The 20,016-nt window shown below is 52.2% G+C and overlaps 1 protein-coding gene across 1 annotated transcript in view; it reads left to right on the forward strand.

Annotated features, from left to right (window-relative positions):
• The window catches only part of SPEG (striated muscle enriched protein kinase), a 292,468-nt gene that overhangs the window by 51,394 nt on the left and 221,058 nt on the right, over nucleotides 1-20,016 (forward strand). The window contains exons 2-3 of the mRNA XM_038769099.1: nucleotides 4,390-4,479; nucleotides 7,380-7,728. Of these exons, the coding sequence (XP_038625027.1) occupies nucleotides 4,390-4,479; nucleotides 7,380-7,728 (439 nt within the window). The remainder of the gene's footprint in view (nucleotides 1-4,389; nucleotides 4,480-7,379; nucleotides 7,729-20,016) is intronic.

Below are 20,016 nucleotides of genomic sequence, written 5' to 3' on the forward strand. Positions count from 1 at the left end.
GGGGTTTCTCTCCTTCCCCAGCAGGCCCCCATCCTCCCACTTCCTCCTCTAATTCCAAGGGGCTTTCTCTCCTTCCCCAACATCCCCCCATCTCCCCCAACTCCGAGGGGGTTTCTCTCCTTCCCCAGCAGGCCCCCATCCTCCCACTTCCTCCTTTAATTCCAAGGAGATTTCTTTCCTAACCCATCAGCCCCCACCCCCCATCTTCCTCCTAAAGCTCACCACCATCCCTCTACCTCCTCCTCTTACTCCAGGAGGCCTTCTCTCCCACCTCGACATCCCCCCTCCACCCACACCCCCAAGCCCTGCTCCCATTTCAAAGTCGGGAGCCGCCGACGAACGGGGTGGCGAGGCTCGAAGGGTGGGCTTGGCACCCCTCCCCAATCCGCCTCGGTTTTTGTCTTTCAGAAAACCGGCCACTCGCGACGAGCCTTCGGCCGCCTGACCCATGGTGCGTGGGACCGTGGCCGCCCCTCCCTCCCACCCCTACCCCCAAACCGACCCCCCAACCTGTCCAGACCCCTCCAGACTTCTATGCTGGGTGGTAGCCCCCCACCAGGCGATCCCATCTCACCCATCCATCCCTCCCCAGAGCACAGCACCGGGCTGGGGCCTTCCTTTCGTCCTAATTCAATCGTATTTATTGAGGCCTCCTGACTGACCCTGGGCAGGGGTCACCGCCGGCTCCTCAGTGACCTCCGTTTGGCCCAGACCAGGAAGTGGAAGCTCAGAGGGGGAAGGAAGATGGTCAGGAGGCCGGGCCGGAGAGATTGGGAAGGTCCACTCAGGGTGGGGAGAATATCGCTCACGATGGAGGGAAGAAGGGAATGTCACTGAAGCCGTTGTTGGGAAAACCCTTAGTCTTCCCCTGGGCCCAGTGGGATTGTAGGAAAGCCGGAAAGGAGCCCCAGGAATTTGGGGGCGTCCCGGCTAATCAACCCGAGGAGCCGAGGGTTGGGGGGAGGTGAAGAGTTGGGGCGACGGGGGCTTGGGGAGCCTGGGTTCCTCGAGTAGGGAGGGACTGTGGCTGTGTTTGGATGTGCCAGTGGGCCTGTGACTTCGAATGTCCGGTGGCGATTTTATCCGAGTGGGTGGACGTGAGTTCTTTGTGCAGCAGGAAGGTGGGCAGTTGGGGGCAGCGGATGTGGACGCAGAGACGGGGACCCCCGGGTTCTGCCCATCCTGGACACATTCCAAGATCCCTGTCACCGGCAGGGAGCGGGGAGAGAGGATCGCTCAATTGAGCGCTTCACTGTGTGCAGAGCACTGGATTGAGTGCCGGGGAGAATCCGATACGGTGGAGTTGGGAGACACGTTCCTTGCAATCACGGATGCGGATGATAAGTGCCATGGAGGCGAAGGTGGGCGACTACAGAGTGCAACGCCCAGTGCGAGAGTGACGCAGAAGGAAGAGGGAGGAGGGGAAATGAAGATGAGAGAAGGGAGGGAGCCTGGCCTAGTGGGTGGAGCCCTGGCCTGGGAGTTAGAGGATGTGGGTTCTAATCCCGGCTCCGCCGCTTCTCTGCCAGGTGACCTCCCGCAAGTCGCTTCGCTTCTCTGGGCCTCGGTTCCCTCGTCTGGAAAATAATAATAATAATAATAATAATAATGGCATTTATTAAGTGCTTACTATGTGCAAAGCACTGTTCTAAGCGCTGGGGAGGTTACAAGGTGATCAGGTTGTCCCACCGGGGGCTCACAGTCTTCATCCCCGTTTTACAGATGAGGCCACTGAGGCACAGAGAAGTTAGGTGACCTGCCCAAAGTCACACAGCTGACAATGGCGGAGCCGGGGTTTGAACCAATGAGCTCCGACTCCAACAAGGAAAACGAGGATCAAGACTGCGAGCCCCATGTGGGACAGGGTTACGTCCCACCTGACTGGCTTGTACCTTAGAGAAGCCGCGTGGCTCAGTGGAAAGAGCCCGGGCTTTGGAGTCCGAGGTCAGGGGTTCATATCCCGGCTCTGCCAATTGCCAGCTGTGGGACTTTGGGCAGGTCACTTCACTTCTCTGGGCCTCGGTTCCCTCATCTGTAAAATGGGGATGAAGACTGGGAGCCCCCCGGGGGACAACCTGATCACCTTGTAACCTCCCCAGCACTTAGAACGGTGCTTTGCACATAGTAAGCGCTTAATAAATGCCATTATCATTATTATTATCCCAGTGCTTGGAACAGGGCTTGATGCATAGTAGGAGCTTAACAAATGCCATCGTTATTATTATAATTGGAGCCCTTAGTGGTTGGGCAACCCGCCTGTTTCCCAGTCCCTTTCTCGGGGCGCCAGGCCCCCCGTTTCCCGCCCCTCCCCATCACCCGATCGAGTCCCTCCCCGTAGAAGCTCTGATAACGGTCTGTCGATGTCTCTCTCCTGCTGCTCCTAATGGAAGCGAAGTTTTCCGCTCCTGCAGAAAGCAAAGTTACGGTATGAAACCCTCTCCGGCCCCGCCTCGCCCCCGTCCGACCCTGTTCCTCTCTCCTGGGGGTCCCCCCGCCCCCGTCACCCTCCCGCCGGCCCAGAGTCGAGGACCCTGGCCGGCCTGCAGCCGGTCGTTGGACACCGCCGGCCAGTAAGACATGGGTGTCAGTCCCTAGTGGGGTCCTGGTGGTTGTGTGTGGGGGTCCCTTCCACTTCCAAGGAACCCAGGGGTCCTTCCGCGGGGTCCGGCTGGGGCTGGGTGCCCCGGGAGGTGGTGGGGAGACGATGCCTCCCAGGTTGATGGAGGCGGGGCAGACCCCGCCGCTAACGAGCACCGTGGGCACGGGGGCGTGAGCAACCGGGAGGGAACAGGGGATGGCTGCCAGGAGCAGAATGGTGTGGGAGGAACTAAGAAGGAGAGGAGGCAGGGAGATGGAAAATCCTCAGAGCATCGAGGAAGCATCGGGCCTTCTCCAGAATGCCAGGGCCAATGGGAAAGGCCTGTGCTCTCGCCCTGCCAGGGACAGAGCGGGGGACGGTGGGTAAGCGGGTAGGCCCGGGCAGAGCGGGGACTGTGGGTAAGCGGGTAGGCCCGGGCAGAGCGGAGGACTGTGGGTAAGCGGGAAGGCCTGGGCAGAGCGGGGACTGTGGGTAAGCGGGAAGGCCTGGGCAGAGTGGGGCACTGTGGGAAAATGGGTAGGCCCAGGCAGAGCGGTGGACGGTGGGTAAGCGGGTAGGCCCGGGCAGAGTGGGGGACTGTAGGTAAGCGGGTAGGCCCGGGCAGAGCTGGGGATGCTGGGTAAGTGGGTAGGCCCGGGCAGAGCAGGGGACTGCGCGTAAATGTGTAGGCCCAGGCAGAGTGGGGGACTGCGGGTAAGTGGGTAGGTCCGGGCAGAGCAAGGGACTGTGGGTAAGCGGGTAGGCCTGGGCAGAGCGGGGGACTGTGGGAAAATGGGTAGGCCCGGGCAGAGCGGGGGACTGTGGGTAAGCGGGTAAGCCTGGGTAGAGTGGGGGACTGTGGGTAAGCGGGTAGGCCTGGGCAGAGCGGGGGACTGTGGGAAAATGGGTAGGCCCGGGCAGAGCGGGGGACGGTGGGAAAATGGGTAGGCCCGGGCAGAGCGGGGGACTGTGGGTAAGCGGGTAGGCCCAGGCAGAGTGGGGGACTGTGGGTAAGCAGGAAGGCCCGGGCAGAGCGGGGGACTGTGGGTAAGGGGGTAGGCCCGGGCAGGGCAGGGGACTGTGGGTAAACAGGTAGTCCCGGGCACAGCAGGGGACTGTGGGTAAGCAGGTAGGCCTGGGCAGAGTGGGGGACTCTGGGTAAGTGGGTAGGCCTGGGCAGAGAGGGGGACTGTGAGAAAATGGGTAGGCCCGGGCAGAGCGGGGGACGGGACTGTGGGTAAGGGGGTAGGCCCGGGCAGGGCGGGGGACTGTGGGTAAGCAGGTAGGCCCGGGCAGAGTGGGGGACTGTGGGAAAATGGGTAGGCCCAGGCAGAGTGGGGGACTGTAGGAAAATGGGTAGGCTCAAGCAGAGCAGGAGACTGTGGGTAAGTGGGTAGGCCTGGGCAGAGTGGGGGACTTTGGGTAAGCGGGTAGGCCTGGGCAGAGCAGGGGACTGTGGGAAAATGGGTAGGCCCGGGCAGAGCGGGGGACTGTGGGAAAATGGGTAGGCCCGGGCAGAGCGGGGGACTGTGGGTAAGCGGGTAGGCCCGGGCAGAGAGGGGGACTGTGGGAAAATGGGTAGGCCCAGGCAGAGTGGGGGACTGTGGGAAAACGGGTAGGCCTGGGCAGAGAGGGGGACTGTGGGAAAATGGGTAGGCCCGGGCAGAGTGGGGGACTGTAGGAAAATGGGTAGGCTCAAGCAGAGCGGGAGACTGTGGGTAAGCGGGTAGGCCCCAGGCAGAGCCGAGAGAGGGGCCCGGCCCGGGGGAGGCGCGGAGGGGGCGGACCGCTCACCCGGCCTCCTCCTCCAGACTCGGAGACGGGCGAGGATGAAGCCATCCATCCCCAAGGGACCCCCCGACAGGGGCCACGGGACCAAGGGGCCTCCAGCATCTCCACAGGTGAGCCCCACTTAGGGCGGCGGGCGGAGGAGGGGGCGGTGGGGTGATTTCATTTATTGCTAGTCACGTCTGCCTCCCCCTCTAGATCGTAAGCCCATTTTGGACAGGGGATGCGTCTCTTTGTTGTTCTATTGTCTTCTCCCAATTCATTCATTCAATCGTATTTATTGAGTGCTTACTGTGTGCAGAGCACTGGACTAAACGCTTGGGAAGTACAAGTTGGCAACATAAATGCTTAGTACAGTGCTCTGCACAAATAGGCGCTCAAAAAATACAATTGGATGAATGAACGAATGAATGACTGCCCCACAGCACTTACGTAACAACAGTAATAATAATTGTGGTATTTGTTAAGCGTTTACTATGTGTCAAGCCCTGTTCTAAGCGCCGGGGTGGATAGCAGGTAATTAGGTAGTCCCACGTGGGACTCACAGTCTTAATCCCCATTTTACAGATGAGGCAACTGAGGCACAGAGAAGTTAAGTGGTCACACAGCAGACAAGTGGCGGAGCCGGAATTAGAACCCAAATCCTTTGACTCTCAAGCCCGTGCTCTTTCCACTAAGCCATGCTGCTTCTCTGTGTATATATCTATGTTCATCTATCTATGTACATAGATGATAAGCAGCGTGGCCCAGTGGAAAGAGCCAGGGCTTGGGAGTCAGAGGTCATGGGTTCAAATCATGGCCCCGCCACTCATCTGCTGCGTGAGCTTGGGCAAGTCACCTAATTCTCTGTGCCTTAGTTTCCTCATCTGTAAAAGGGGATTAAGGCCCGTGAGCCCCATTTGGGACAACCTTGTGTAATGATGATAATAATAATAATAATGATAATAATAATAATAATAATAATAATAATAATAATGGCATTTATTAAGCGCTTACTATTTGCAATGCACTGTTCTAAGCGCTGGGGAGGTTACAATAATAATAATAATGTTGGTATTTGTTAAGCACTTACTATGTGCAAGGCACTGTTCTAAGTGCTGGGGTAGATACAAGGTAATCAGGTTGTCTCACATGGGACTCACATCCCATTTTACAGATGAGGGAACTGAGGCCCAGAGAAGTTAAGTGACTTGCCCAAAGTCACACAGCTGACAAGTGGCAGAGCCAGGATTCGAACCCATGACCTCTGACTCCAAAGTCCGTGCTCTTTCCACTGAGCCACACCATGCTGCTTGTATCTACCCCAGTGCTGAGAATTCAGTCATTCATTCAATCATATTTGTTGAGCGCTTACTGTGTGCAGAGCACTGTACTAAGCACTGAGAATGGTGCTGGGCACAGAGTAAGCAGTGTGGCTCAGTGGCAAGAGCCCAGGCTTGGGATTCAGAGGTCATGGGTTCAAATCTCAGCTCCGCCAACTGTCGGCTGGGTGACTTTGGGCAAGTCACTTCAGTTCTATGGGCCTCAGTAACCTTATCTGGAAAATGGGGATGAAGATCATGAGCCCCCCGTGGGACAACCTGATCACCCAGCGCTTAGAACAGTGCTTTGCACATAGTAAGCGCTTAACAAATGCCATTATTATTATTATTATTGTAACCTCCCCAGGGCTCAGAACAGTGCTCGGCGCGTAGTAAGCGCTTTTAGACTGTGAGCCCACTTTTAAGACTGTGAGCCCACTGTTGGGTAGGGACTGTATCGATATGTTGCCAACTTGTACTTCCCAAGCTCTTAGTCCAGTGCTCTGCACACAGTAAGTGCTCAATAAATACGATTGATCGATTAATAAATGCCACCATTATTATTATTGCAACAGACACCATTTTGAGAAGCAGCTGTGGCTTAGTGGAACGATCATGGGCTTTGGAGTCAGAGGTCATGGGTTCGAATTCTAGCTCTGCCACTTGTCAGCTGTGTGACTTTGGGCAAGTCACTTAACTTCTCTGGGCCTCAATTCCCTCATCTGTAAAATGGGGACTAAGACTGTGAGCCCCATGTGGGACAACCTGATAACCTTGTATCTCCCCCAGCGCTTAGAACAGTGCTTTGCACATAGTAGGCCAGGAGGCCTTCCCAGACTGAGCCCCTTCCTTCCTCTCCCCCTCGTCCCCCTCTCCATCCCCCCCATCTTACCTCCTTCCCTTCCCCCCAGCACCTGTATATCATCATCATCATCAATCGTATTTATTGAGCGCTTACTATGTGCAGAGCACCGTACTAAGCGCTTGGGAAGTACAAATTGGCAACATCTAGAGACAGTCCCTACCCAGCAGTGGGCTCACAGTCTAAAAGGGGAAGACAGAGAACAAAACCAAATATATGTACATATATATGTATATGTGTGTATATATATGTATATATGTATACATGTATATATGTATATATGTTTGTACAGATTTATTACTCTATTTATTTATTTATTTATTCATTTTACTTGTACATATCTATTCTATTTATTTTATTTTGTTAGTACGTTTGGTTTTGTTCTCTGTCTCCCCCTTTTAGTCTGCGAGCCCCCTGTTGGGTGGGGACCGTCTCTAGATGTTGCCAATTTGTACTTCCCAAGCGCTTAGTCCAGTGCTCTGCATATAGTAAGCGCTCAATAAATACGATTGATTGATTGATTGACTGTACATATCTATTCTATTTATTTTATTTTGTTAGTATGTTTGGTTTTGTTCTGTGTCTCCCCCTTTTACTCTGCGAGCCCACTGTTGGGTAGGGACCGTCTCTATATGTTGCCAATTTGTATTTCCCAAGAGCTTAGTCCAGTGCTCTGCACATAGTAAGCGCTCAATAAATACAATTGATGATGATGATGATGGTAGTAAGCGCTTAACAAATACCATTATTATTATTATTAGTGTTCTTAACAGCCTTAAATACGATTGAATAAATGAATGACTCCCAGGACCGCCGCGTCCTCCTCCTCTCCCTCTCTGTCTCCGTCCAGGGGGCTCGGACACCCTGGTGGGCACCTCCCTGGATACGCCCCCGACCTCTGTGACGGACACCTCGGAGGAGCGGGCGAGCCAGCGGGGCAGCGGGCAGACCGTCGTGGAGCAGGAGGTGGTGGACGTCCGCGGAGGGGAGGCCCGTCGGGCCCAGAGTAGCCCCAGGCCCGCCCAAGGCGCCGGGCCCGGCCCGCGGCACCTGGGAGTGGAGCCCCTGGTGCGGGCGTCTCGCGCCGACCTGCCCGAGGTGGGCACAGGCCAGGGGCCGGAGGATGGCCTTTCGCTGGCCGGAGACCCGTACGGCAGCGCCTTCAGCCTGTACAGAGGACGAGGCCTCTCCAACCACGTGTAAGTAGCCGCCTCGGCCCGACCCGCGCCCTCTCCGCCCTCACCCTGGGCTTCAAGGCTGTCCATCACCTCGCCCCCTCCTACCTCACCTCCCTTCTGTCCTTCTCCAGCCCAGCCCGCACCCTCCGCTCCTCCACCGCTAATCTCCTCACTGTACCTCGTTCTCGCCTGTCCCGCCATCGACCCCCGGCCCACGTCATCCCCCGGGCCTGGAATGCCCCGAATCCCTCTGCCCATCCGCCAAGCTAGCTCTCTTCCTCCCTTCAAGGCCCTCCTGAGAGCTCACCTCCTCCAGGAGGCCTTCCCATACTGAGCCCCTTCTTTCCTCTCCCCCTCGTCCCCCTCTCCATCCCCCCGTCTTACTTCCTTCCCTTCCCCACAGCACCTGTATATATGGTTGTACATATTTATTACTCTATTTATTTATTTATTTTACTTGTACATTTCTATCCTATTTATTTTATTTTGTTGGTATGTTTGGTTCTGTTCTCTGTCTCCCCCTTTTAGACTGTGAGCCCACTGTTGGGTAGGGACTGTCTCTATGTGTTGCCAATTTGTACTTCCCAAGCTCTTAGTACAGTGCTCTGCACATAGTAAGCGCTCAATAAATACGATTGATTGATTGATTGATTCCCCGTCGCCGTCCCTTCTACCTCCTCGTCACTGCGCCCTCCTATCCCGTCCCCTCTCCTCCGTCAATCAATCAATCAATCGTATTTATTGAGCGCTTACTGTGTGCAGAGCACTGGACTAAGCGCTTGGGAAGTCCAAGTTGGCACCATAGAGACACAGGCCCTACCCAACAATGGGCTCACAGTCTAGAAGGGGGAGACAGAGAACAAAAACAAACGTACTAACAAAATAAAATAGACTAGATATGTACAAGTAAAACAAATAAATAGAGTAATAAATATGGACAAACATATATACATATATACAGGTGCTGTGGGGAAGGGAAGGAGGTAAGATGGGGGGGATGGGGGGGGACGAGGGGGAGAGGAAGGAAGGGGCTCAGTCTGGGAAGGTCTCCGTCCTGATCTCGCCCTGCTATTCATTCAGTCGTATTTATTGAGCGCTTACTGTGTGCAGAGCACTGGACTAAGCGCTTGGGAAGTACAATTTGGCAACATCTAGAGACGGTCCCTCCCCAACAGTGGGCTCACAGTCTAGATGACCGTCTCTCCTGTCTCAACCGCCTGTCTCATTGTCTACTTGTCTACTTGCTTTGTTTCATTGTCCATCTCCCCCTTCTAGCCTGTTAGCCCGTTGTTGGGTAGGGATCGTCTCTGTTGCCGACTTGGACTTCCCAAGCGCTTAGTACAGTGCTCTGCACACAGTAAGTGCTCAAAAAATGCGATTGAATGAATGAATGAACTGCCCCCTTCCCAGATCTCAGCCAGTAAAGGCCCCAGGCCTAATTCATTCATTCAATCATATTTACTGAGCACTTGCTGTGTGTAGAGCACTGTACTAAGCACTTAGTACTAATCCTCTCCCAACTAACCTCCCTGCAACCTTCCCCGACACCCCCCCCCCCCCGCCCCCACCACGACAACATTGTCCCCTTGGGTTTCCTTCATGCCTCCGGCCCCTTCCTTAATAATAATAATAATAATACCATTTATTAAGTGCTTACTATGTGCAAAGCACTGTTCTAAGCACTGGGGAGGTTACAAGGTGAATAGGTTGCCCCACGGGGGGCTCCCAGTCTTCATCCCCATTTTCCAGATGAGGTCACTGAGGCCCAGAGAAGTGAAGCGACTTGCCCAAAGTCACCCGGCTGACAAGTGGCGGAGCCAGGATTTGAACTCATGACCTCTGACTCCAAAGCCCGGGCTCCTTTCACTGAGCCATGCTGCTTCTCTAATCTCAGGCCCGGGTTTCCTTCATGCCTCTGGCCCCTTCCTTAATAATAATGATAATAATAGCATTTATTAAGCGCTTACTATGTGCAAAGCCCTTCTCTAAGCACTGCGGAGGTTACAAGGTGAACAGGTTGCCCCACGGGGGGCTCCCAGTCTTCATCCCCATTTTCCAGATGAGGTCACTGAGGCCCAGAGAAGTGAATCAATCAATCAATCAATCAATCGTATTTATTGAGCGCTTACTGTGTGCAGAGCTCTTGGGAAGTACAAGTTGGCAACATATAGAGACAGTCCCTACCCAACAGTGGTACCCCAAGTGAGACTTGGCCAAAGTCACCCGGCCGACAAGTGGCAGAGTCGGGATTCGAACCCACGACCTCTGACTCCCAAGCCCGTGCTTTTTCCACTGAGCCACGCTGCTTCTCTAATCTCAGGCCCCGGTCGTCTTTCCAACTGCTCCGTCCCCTCCCCGCCTCCCATTTTCCAGTCACATTTCAGTTCCCATTTGACCTAATTTTTTTTTAATGGATGCTTTTGGCCCGTTGGAGGGGCTGGGAGGAGGGGGACGGGGAGCAGTGGGAAAAGAGGAGGGGGGTGGGGATAAAGAGAGGGTGGAGGGAGACTGGGAGGCAATTGGGAATAGCTTCAGGAAGGCTGACAGGAGAGGGGGGCTGATAAAAGGGGGCTGGTGAAAGTGGAGAATGGGAATCAGAGGGGAAGGTGGTGATGGGGGTGAAGGGGGGCTGGTTGGCACTCAAACCCACCTCCCTCAAGACCCTGCCCCTTTTTGGCAGCCGTTTTAATCCCTCCCTCCACCCCCTTCCAGCTAGTTTTACTTGGCTTCTGCAGGGCTAAAAATAACTCTGGCAGTGCCCAGGCTTGGAGTTGGGGCCAGAGAGGGTGGTAAGAGGACATCTTTGGATCTGGAGGTGGAGAGGGGGCGGTGAGGGGGTGAGGGGGGTCTTCCTCCCCTTTAAACCCACCAGCTGGGGTTAGAAGATAATAATAGTAATCAATCAATCAATCAATCAATCGTATTTATTGAGCGCTTACTATGTGCAGAGCACTGTCCTAAGCGCTTGGGAAGTACAAATTGGCAACACATAGAGACAGTCCCTACCCAACAGTGGGCTCACAGTCTAAAAGGGGGAGACAGAGAACAGAACCAAACATACCAACAAAATAAAATAGGATAGAAATGTACAAGTAAAATAAATAAATAAATAAATAGAGTAATAAATATGTACAACCATATATACATATATACAGGTGCTATGGGGAAGGGAAGGAGGTAAGATGGGGGGATGGAGAGGGGGACGAGGGGGAGAGGAAGGAAGGGGCTGAGTGTGGGAAGGCCTCCTGGAGGAGGTGAGCTCTCAGCAGGGCCTTGAAGGAAGGAAGAGAGCTAGCTTGGCGGAGGGGCAGAGGGAGGGCATTCCAGGCCCGGGGGATGACGTGGGCCGGGGGTCGATGGCGGGACAGGCGAGAACGAGGTACAGTGAGGAGATTAGAATAGTAATAATAATAATAGCATTTATTAAGCGCTTACTATGTGCAAAGCACTGTTCTAAGCGCTGAAGGGATACAAGGTGATCAGGTTGTCCCAAAGGTGGGGGGGGGGCTCACAGTCTTAATCCCCATTTTACAGATGAGGCATCTGAGGCCCAGAGAAGTGACTTGCCCAAAGTCACACATCTGACTACTGGCGGAGCTGGGATTTGAATCCGTGACCTATGACTCCAAAGCCCAGGCTCTTTCATCAGCATCATCATCATAATAATAATGTTGGCATTTGTTAAGCGCTTACTATGTGCAAAGCACTGTTCTAAGCGCCGGGGGGATACAAAGTGATCAGGTTGTCCCACGTGGGGCTCACAGTCTTAATCCCCATTTTACAGATGAGGGAACTGAGGCTCAGAGAATTGAAGTGACTTGCCCAAGGTTGCACAGCGGACATGTGGTGGAGCTGGGATTCGAACCCATGACCTCTGACTCCAAAGCCCGTGCTCTTTCCACTGAGCCACGCTGCTTCTCTATCATCATCATCAATCGTATTTATTGAGCGCTTACTGTGAGCAGAGCACTGTACTAAGCGCTTGAAGGTGGGCAACGGATGACGGCCAATCAATCAATTGTATTTATGGAGCGCTTACTGTGTGCAGAGCACTGGACTAAGCGCTTGGGAAGTCCAAGTTGGCAGCATATAGAGACAGTCCCTACCCAACAGGGGGCTCACAGTCTAGAAGGGGGAGACAGAGAACAAAACCAAACATACTAACAAAATAAAATAAATAGAATAGATATGGACAAGTAAAATAAATGAATAAATAAAGAGAGTAATAAATCTGTACAAACATATATGCATCTATACAGGTGCTGTGGGGAAGAGAAGGAGGTAAGATGGGGGGGATGGAGAGGGGGAGGAGGGGAAGACGAGGGGGAGACGGAGACTAGAGGCCTGTCTGAGAGGAAGGAGGCTTCAAGGAAGGGGCTCTGGGGGGATCATCATCAATCGTATTTATTGAGCGCTTACTGTGTGCAGAGCACTGTACTAAGCGCTTGGGAAGTCCAAGTTGGCAACATATAGAGATGGTCCCTACGCAACAGTGGGCTCACAGTCTAAAAGGGGGAGACAGAGAACAAAGCCAAACATACTAACAAAATAAAATAAATAGAATAGATATGGACAAGTAAAATAAATTAATAAATAAAGAGAGTAATAAATCTGTACAAACATATATGCATCTATACAGGTGCTGTGGGGAAGAGAAGGAGGTAAGATGGGGGGGATGGAGAGGGGGACGAGGGGGAGACGAGGGGAAGGGGGAGACTAGAGGCCTGTCTGAGAGGAAGGAGGCTTCAAGGAAGGGGCTCTGGGGGGATCATCATCAATCGTATTTATTGAGCGCTTACTGTGTGCAGAGCACTGTACTAAGCGCTTGGGAAGTACAAGTTGGCAACATATAGAGACAGTCCCTACCCAACAGTGGGCTCACAGTCTAAAAGGGGGAGACAGAGAACAAAGCCAAACATACTAACAAAATAAAATAAATAAAATAGATATGGACAAGTAAAATAAATGAATAAATAAAGAGAGTAATAAATCTGTACAAACATATATGCATCTATACAGGTGCTGTGGGGAAGAGAAGGAGGTAAGATGGAGGGGATGGAGAGGGGGACGAGGGGGAGACTAGAGGCCGGTCTGAGAGGAAGGAGGCTTCAGGGAAGGGGCTCATCAATCGTATTTATTGAGCGCTTACTGTGTGCAGAGCACTGTACTAAGCGCTTGGGAAGTCCCAGTTGGCAACATATAGAGACGGTCCCTACCCAACAGTGGGCTCACGGAGGGGGAGACAGAGAACAAAACCAAACATACTAACAAAATAAAATAAATAGGATGCCAATTAGAAGCCACAAATGGGGGTCGGTCGAATCCCAGGCCCACCCCCCTTCCCCATCCCGTGGTTCCCTCTCCGCATCGGGTCCCCAGCAGATCCTGGAGTTGCCATGGTAACCGCTTGCGCAGTCTGTCAGGCTTGGAGCTGAGGGGGCCGCAAGCATCCAGGCGTCGTCCTCCCCCTCCCTGGAGAGTCATTCGTTCATTCGAGCCTATTTACTGAGCGCTTACTGTGTGCGCAGCACCGTACTAAGGGCTTGGGAGAGGAGGAGAGAACAATAAACAGACACAGTCCCTGCCCACACGAGCTTATAGTTTATTCATTCATTCATTCAATCATATTTATTGAGCACTTACTGTGTGCAGAGCACTGGACTAAGCGCTTGGGAAGTCCAAGTTGGCAACATGTAAAGACGGTCCCTACCCAACAGCGGGCTCGCAGTCTAGAAGGGGGAGACAGAGAACGAAACCAAATATATTAACAAAACAAAATAAATAGAATCAATCAATCAATCAATCAATCGTATTTATTGAGCGCTTACTATGTGCAGAGCACTGTACTAAGCGCTTGGGAAGTACAAATTGGCATCACATAGAGACAGTCCCTACCCAACAGTGGGCTCACAGTCTAAAAGGGGGAGACAGAGAACAGAACCAAACATACCAACAAAATAAAATAAGTAGGATAGAAATGTACTAGTAAAATAAATAAATAAATAAATGAATAGAGTAATAAATATGTACAACCATATATACATATATACAGGGGCTGTGGGGAAGGGAAGGAGGTAAGACGGGGGGATGGAGAGGGGGACGAGGGGGAGAGGAAAGAAGGGGCTCAGTGTGGGAAGGCCTCCTGGAGGAGGTGAGCTCTCAGCAGGGCCTTGAAGGGAGGAAGAGAGCTAGCTTGGCGGATGGGCAGAGGGAGGCCATTCCAGGCCCGGGGGAGGACGTAGGCCGGGGGTCGATGGCGGGAGAGGCGAGAGCGAGGTAAGGTGAGGAGATCAGTGGTGGAGGAGCGGAGGGTGCGGACTGGGCTGTAGAAGGAGAGAAGGGAGGTGAGGTAGGAGGGGGCGAGGGGATGGACAGCCTTGAAGCCCAGGGTGAGGAGTTTCTGCCTGATGCGCAGATTGATCGGTAGCCATTGGAGGTTTTTGAGGAGGGGAGTAATATGTCCAGAGCGTTTCTGGACAAAGATAATCCGGGCAGCAGCATGAAGTATGGATTGAAGTGGAGAGAGACACGAGGATGGGAGATCAGAGAGAAGGCTAGTGCAGTAGTCCAGACGGGAGAGGATGAGAGCTTGAATGAGCAGGGTAGCAGTTTGGATGGAGAGGAAAGGGCGGATCTTGGCAATGTTGCGGAGCTGAGACCGGCAGGTTTTGGTGACGGCTTGGATGTGAGGGGGGAATGAGAGAGCGGAGTCGAGGATGACACCAAGGTTGCGGGCTTGTGAGACGGGAAGGATGGTAGTGCCGTCAACAGAGATGGAAAAATCAGGGAGAGGACAAGGTTTGGGAGGGAAGACAAGGAGCTCAGTCTTCGACATGTTGAGCTTTAGGTGGCGGGCGGACATCCAGATGGAGATGTCCTGAAGGCAGGAGGAGATGCGAGCCTGGAGGGAGGGGGAGAGAGCAGGGGCAGAGATGGAGAGCTGGGTGTCATCAGCGTAGAGATGATAGTTGAAGCCGTGGGAGCGAATGAGGTCACCAAGGGAGTGAGTGTATATTGAGAACAGAAGGGGACCAAGCACTGAACCTTGGGGAACCCCCACAGTAGGAGGATGGGAGGGGGAGGAGGAGCCTGCAAAAGAGACTGAGAAAGAACGACCGGAGAGATAAGAGGAGAACCAGGAGAGGACGGAGTCTGTGAAGCCAAGGTCAGATAACGTGTGGAGGAGAAGGGGGTGGTCCACAGTGTCAAAGGCAGCTGAGAGGTCGAGGAGGATTAGGACAGAATCCTAATAGAATAAATATGTACAAATAAAATAGAGTAATAAATACGTACAAGCATATATACATATATATACAGGTGCTGTGGGGAGGGGAAGGAGGCGAGGGGGAGAGGAAGGAGGGGGTTCAGTGTGGGAAGGCCTCCTGGAGGAGGTGAGCTCTCAGTAGGGAAAATGGGGGAGGATCCCCCCAGGCTCAAGGCCTGAGGGTTACAAGGTGATCACGTTGTCCCACGGGGGGGCTTCCAGTCTTCATCCCCATTTTACAGATGAGGTCGCTGAGGCACAGAGAAGTGAAGTGACTCAAAGTCACACAGCTGACAGTTGGCGGAGCCGGGATTTGAACCCATGACCTCTGACTCCAAAACCCGGGCTCTTTCCACTGAGCCACACTGCTTCTCTTAGTTTGTGCATCAAGCGCTTAGTCCAGTGCTCTGCACACAGTAAGCGCTCAATAAATACGATTGAGTGAAAGAATGAATGCATCTCCCCCATCCCACCTGCCCATCATCTCCCCACAGGGACCGTCCAGTCCATCCCGAACCCAACTCCGCCCCCCGTTCCCATTTTCCTTCTCAACAACATCCAGCGCACCCCAAGGCCACGTCATCTCCTTTGCCCCCCAGGCCCTGATGTTTCATTCATTCAGTCGTATTTGTTGAGCACTTACTGGGTGCAGAGCACTGTGCTAAACGCTTGGGAGAGGTCAATACAACAACAGACAGACACATTCCCTCCCTACATCCCATGAAATCCTGCGGCCTCCTTTCCCAGAACTCCCCAAGTGACCCCGTCTCAGTGAGCCAGTCGATCGTACTAATTGAGCGCTTACTGTGTGCAGAGCACTGTACTAAGCGCCTAGAAGAGGGCAATAGAGCAAGAAACAGACACATTCCCTCCCTACATCCTATGATTAGTAATGATGGGATTTGTTAAGCGCTCACTATGTGCGTTTTAGACTGTGGGCCCACTTTTTAGCCTGTGAGCCCACTATTGGGTAGGGACTGTCTCTATATGTTGCCAGCTTGTGCTTAGTACAGTGCTCTGCACACAGTAAGCGCTCAATAAATACGATTGATGATGATGATGATGATGTGCCGAGCACTGTACTAGGCACTGGGGGAGATACAAGGTTAACAGGTTGTCCCACGTGGCGCTCACAGTTTTAATCCTCATTTTCCAGATGAGGTAACTGAGACACAGAGAAGTTAAGTGACTTGCCCAAAGTCACCCAGCTGACAAGTGAGCCCGTTGTGGGGTAGGGACCGTCTCTATATGTTGCCAACTTGTACTTCCCAAGCGCTTAGTACAGTGCTCTGCACACAGTAAGCGCTCAATAAATACAATTGAATGAATGAATGAAAAGTGGCGGAGTCGGAATTTGAACCCATGACCTCTGACCCCCAAGCCCGTGCTCTTTCCACTGAGCCACGCTGTTTCTCTATGTGAGCCCACTGTTGGGTAGGGACCGTCTCTATATGTTGCCAACTTGTACTTCCCAAGCGCTTAGTCCAGTGCTCTGCACACAGTAAGCACTCAATAAATATGATTGAATGAATGAATGAGTGAAATATCCTGCCGTCTCCTTTCCCAGAATTCATTCATTCAATCGTATTTATTGAGCGCTTATGGTGTGCAGAGCACCGTACTAAGCGCTTGGGAAAGTACAATACGGCAATAAAGAGAGACAATCCCTGCCCACAAGGAGCTCACAGTCTAGAGGGGAGGAGACAGACATCAATACAACTTATCAGAAATCAATAAAAATAAATAAAATGACCCAGGTGACCCCTGTCTCCATCGGTCAATCCATCGTATTTCTTGAGCGCTTACTGCATGCGGGGCCCTGTACTAAGCGCTTGGGAAAGGACAATACAACAATATAACAGACACATTCCCTACCCACAGTGAGCTTACAGTCTAGAGGGGGAACAGGGAGCACCCCCGCTTTTCCTAGAAATTTCAAATCTTTTAGTCGATAATTTATTGAGCACCTCCTGAGGAGGAAGCAACCCTCCCCCCCTCATCCTGCACCCCCAGGGGTGAGGGATCGGAGGAGAGGGGAGTTTCTCGGGGCCCCTCCCTTCAGACCTCAGGGCCTCATCCTTCCTTTAATAATAACGATAATAATGATGGTATTTGTTAAACGCTTACTATGTGCCGAGCACTGTTCTAAGCACTTGGGGGGGATGCAAGGTCTTCAGGTGGGGGGCTCACGGTCTTCCTCCCCATTTTCCAGATGAGGGAACTGAGGCCCAGAGAAGTGAAGGGGCTTGCCCAAAGTCACCCAGCTGACAAGTGGCAGAGCCGGGATTTGAACCCATGACCTCTGACTCCCAAGCCCGGGCTCTTTCCACTGAGCCACGCTGCTTCCTTTCTTTCCTTTCTCCGTCCTGGCAATCCAGCTGGGGACAGGGAATTCCAGACCTCCTGACCTTTCATCCCCTGGACCCCCACCCCACCTCGGCCCCTGGCGACCCCGGCCCACCTTCCTTTCCCCAGGGACCCCCCAGCTCCGGTGGCAGATTGGGAACACCACCATTCAATCAATCAATCAATCAATCAATTGTATTTATTGAGCGCTTACTGTGTGCAGAGCACTGTACTAAGCGCTTGGGAAGTACAAGTTGGCAACATCTAGAGACAGTCCCTACCCAACAGTGGGCTCACAGTCTATTCATTCATTCGTTCATTCAGTCATATTTATTGAGCGCTTACTGTGGGCAGAGCACTGGCCTAAGCGCTTGGGAGAGGACACTAATAATAATAATGATGGTATTTGTTAAGCGCTTCCTATGTGCCAAGCACTGTTCTAAGTACTAGGGAGGTTACAAGGTGATCAGGTTGTCCCACGGGGGGCTCCCAGTCTTCACCCCCATTTTACAGATGAGGGAACTGAGGCCCAGAGAAGTGAAGTGACTTACCCAAAGTCACACAGCTGACAGTTGGCCGAGCCGGGATTTGAACCCATGGCCACTGACTCCAAAGCTCGGGCTCTATCCACTGAGCCACGTTGCTTCTCTATATATAGAGAAGCATAATATAACATATAACATAAAATAACCTAAAACATACAGAGTCAACATAACAGACACATTCCCCACCCACAACGGTATCAGACAGATGGGGCGGGCCCAGATAGTCATCATAATGATAATAATTGTTATTATTATTATTATTATTATTATTGTTATGGTACTTGTTAAGTACTTACTACATGCCAGACACAGTTCTAAACGTAGAAGCAGCACGGTGTAGACTGCGGAGCGTGGGAGTCAGAAGGTGGTGGGTTCTAATCCCGACCCCACCACCTGTCTGCTGGGTGACCTTGGGTAAGTCACTTCACGTCTCTGGGCCTCATTTCCCTCTTCTGAGACTGTGAGCCCCACGTGGGCCTTCCCAGACTGAGCCCCCACTTTTCCTCTCCTGATTCATTCATTCACTCATTCATTCATTCATTCATTCATTCAATCGCATTTGAGCGCTTACTGTGTGCAGAGCACTGTACTAAGCGCTTGGGAAGTACAAGTTGGCAACATATAGAGACGGTCCCTACTGTGAGCGGGCTCACAGTCCTCCTCCTCCTCCCCTCCCCACCGCACTTGCTTGTAATAATAATAATAATAATTTATTAAGCGCTTACTACGTGCAAAGCACTGTTCTAAGTGCTGGGGAGGTTACAAGGTGATCAGGTTGTCCCACGCAGGGCTCACAGGCTTCACAGTCTTCATCCCCATTTTCCAGATGAGGTCACTGAGGCACAGAGAAGTGAAGTGACTTGCCCAAAGTCACACAGCTGACAATTGGCGGAGCCGGAATTTGAACCCATGACATCTGACTCCAAAGCCCGGGCTCTATCCACTGAGCCACGCTGCTATGTGCCAGGCACTGTTCTAAGCACTGGGGTAGAAACAAGATCCACTGTTGGGTAGGGACCGTCTCTATATGTTGCCAACTTGTACTTTCCAAGCGCTTAGTACAGTGCTCTGCACACAGTAAGCACTCAATAAATACGGTTGAATGAATGAATGAATGAATGAATGAATAATCATGATGGACACAGTCCCTGTCCTCCCTGGGGCTCTCAGTCTTAATCCCCATTTTCCAGATGAGGGAACTGAGGCCCAGAGAAGTGAAGTGACTTGCCCAAGGACACAGCAGACAGGTGGTGGAACCGGGTTGAGAAGCGCTTAGTCAATCAATCAATCAGTCGTATTTACTGAGCGCTTACGGTGTGTAGAGCACTGTACTAAGCGCTTGGGAAGTACAAGTTGGCAACAACATCATCATCATCATCATCAGTCATACTTATTGAGCGCTTCCTGTGTGCAGAGCACTGTACTAAGCGCTTGGGAAGTCCAAGGTGGCAACATATAGAGACAGTCCCTACCCAACAGTGGTCTCACAGTCTAGAAGGGGGAGACAAAGAACAAAACCAAACATATTAACAAAATAAAATAAATAGAATAGATATGTACAAGTAAAATAAATAAATAGAGTAATAAATATGTACAAACATGTAGTCCAGTGCTCTGCACACAGTCAGCGCTCAATAAATACGATTGACTGAATCCCGTTCTAGACTGTGAGCCCGCTGTTGGGTAGGGCCCGTCTCTAGATGTTGCCAACTTGTACGTCCCAAGCGCTTAGTCCAGTGCTCTGCACACAGTAAGCGCCCAATAAATACGACTGAATGGATGAAATGAATGAATGAGCCCATGACCATCTGACTCCCAAGCCCGGGCTCTACCCACTAGGCCACTCTGCTTCACGGAGGCATTCCCTTCCCGCAACGAGCTGACAGTCTGGGTTGGAGGGGGATACACACACACACACACACACACACACACACACACACACACACACACAGAGAGAGAGACATTAATGGATAAAGAACCCATCATCATCATCATCATCATCATCATCAATCGTATTTATTGAGCGCTTACTGTGTGCAGAGCACTGGACTAAGCGCTTGGGAAGTACAAGTTGGCAACATACAGAGACAGTCCCTACCCAACAGTGGGCTCACAGTCTAGAAAGGGGAGACAGAGAACAAAACCAAACATACT

This window comes from Tachyglossus aculeatus, chromosome 1, assembly GCF_015852505.1.
Source record: "Tachyglossus aculeatus isolate mTacAcu1 chromosome 1, mTacAcu1.pri, whole genome shotgun sequence".
Lineage (NCBI taxonomy): Eukaryota > Metazoa > Chordata > Mammalia > Monotremata > Tachyglossidae > Tachyglossus > Tachyglossus aculeatus.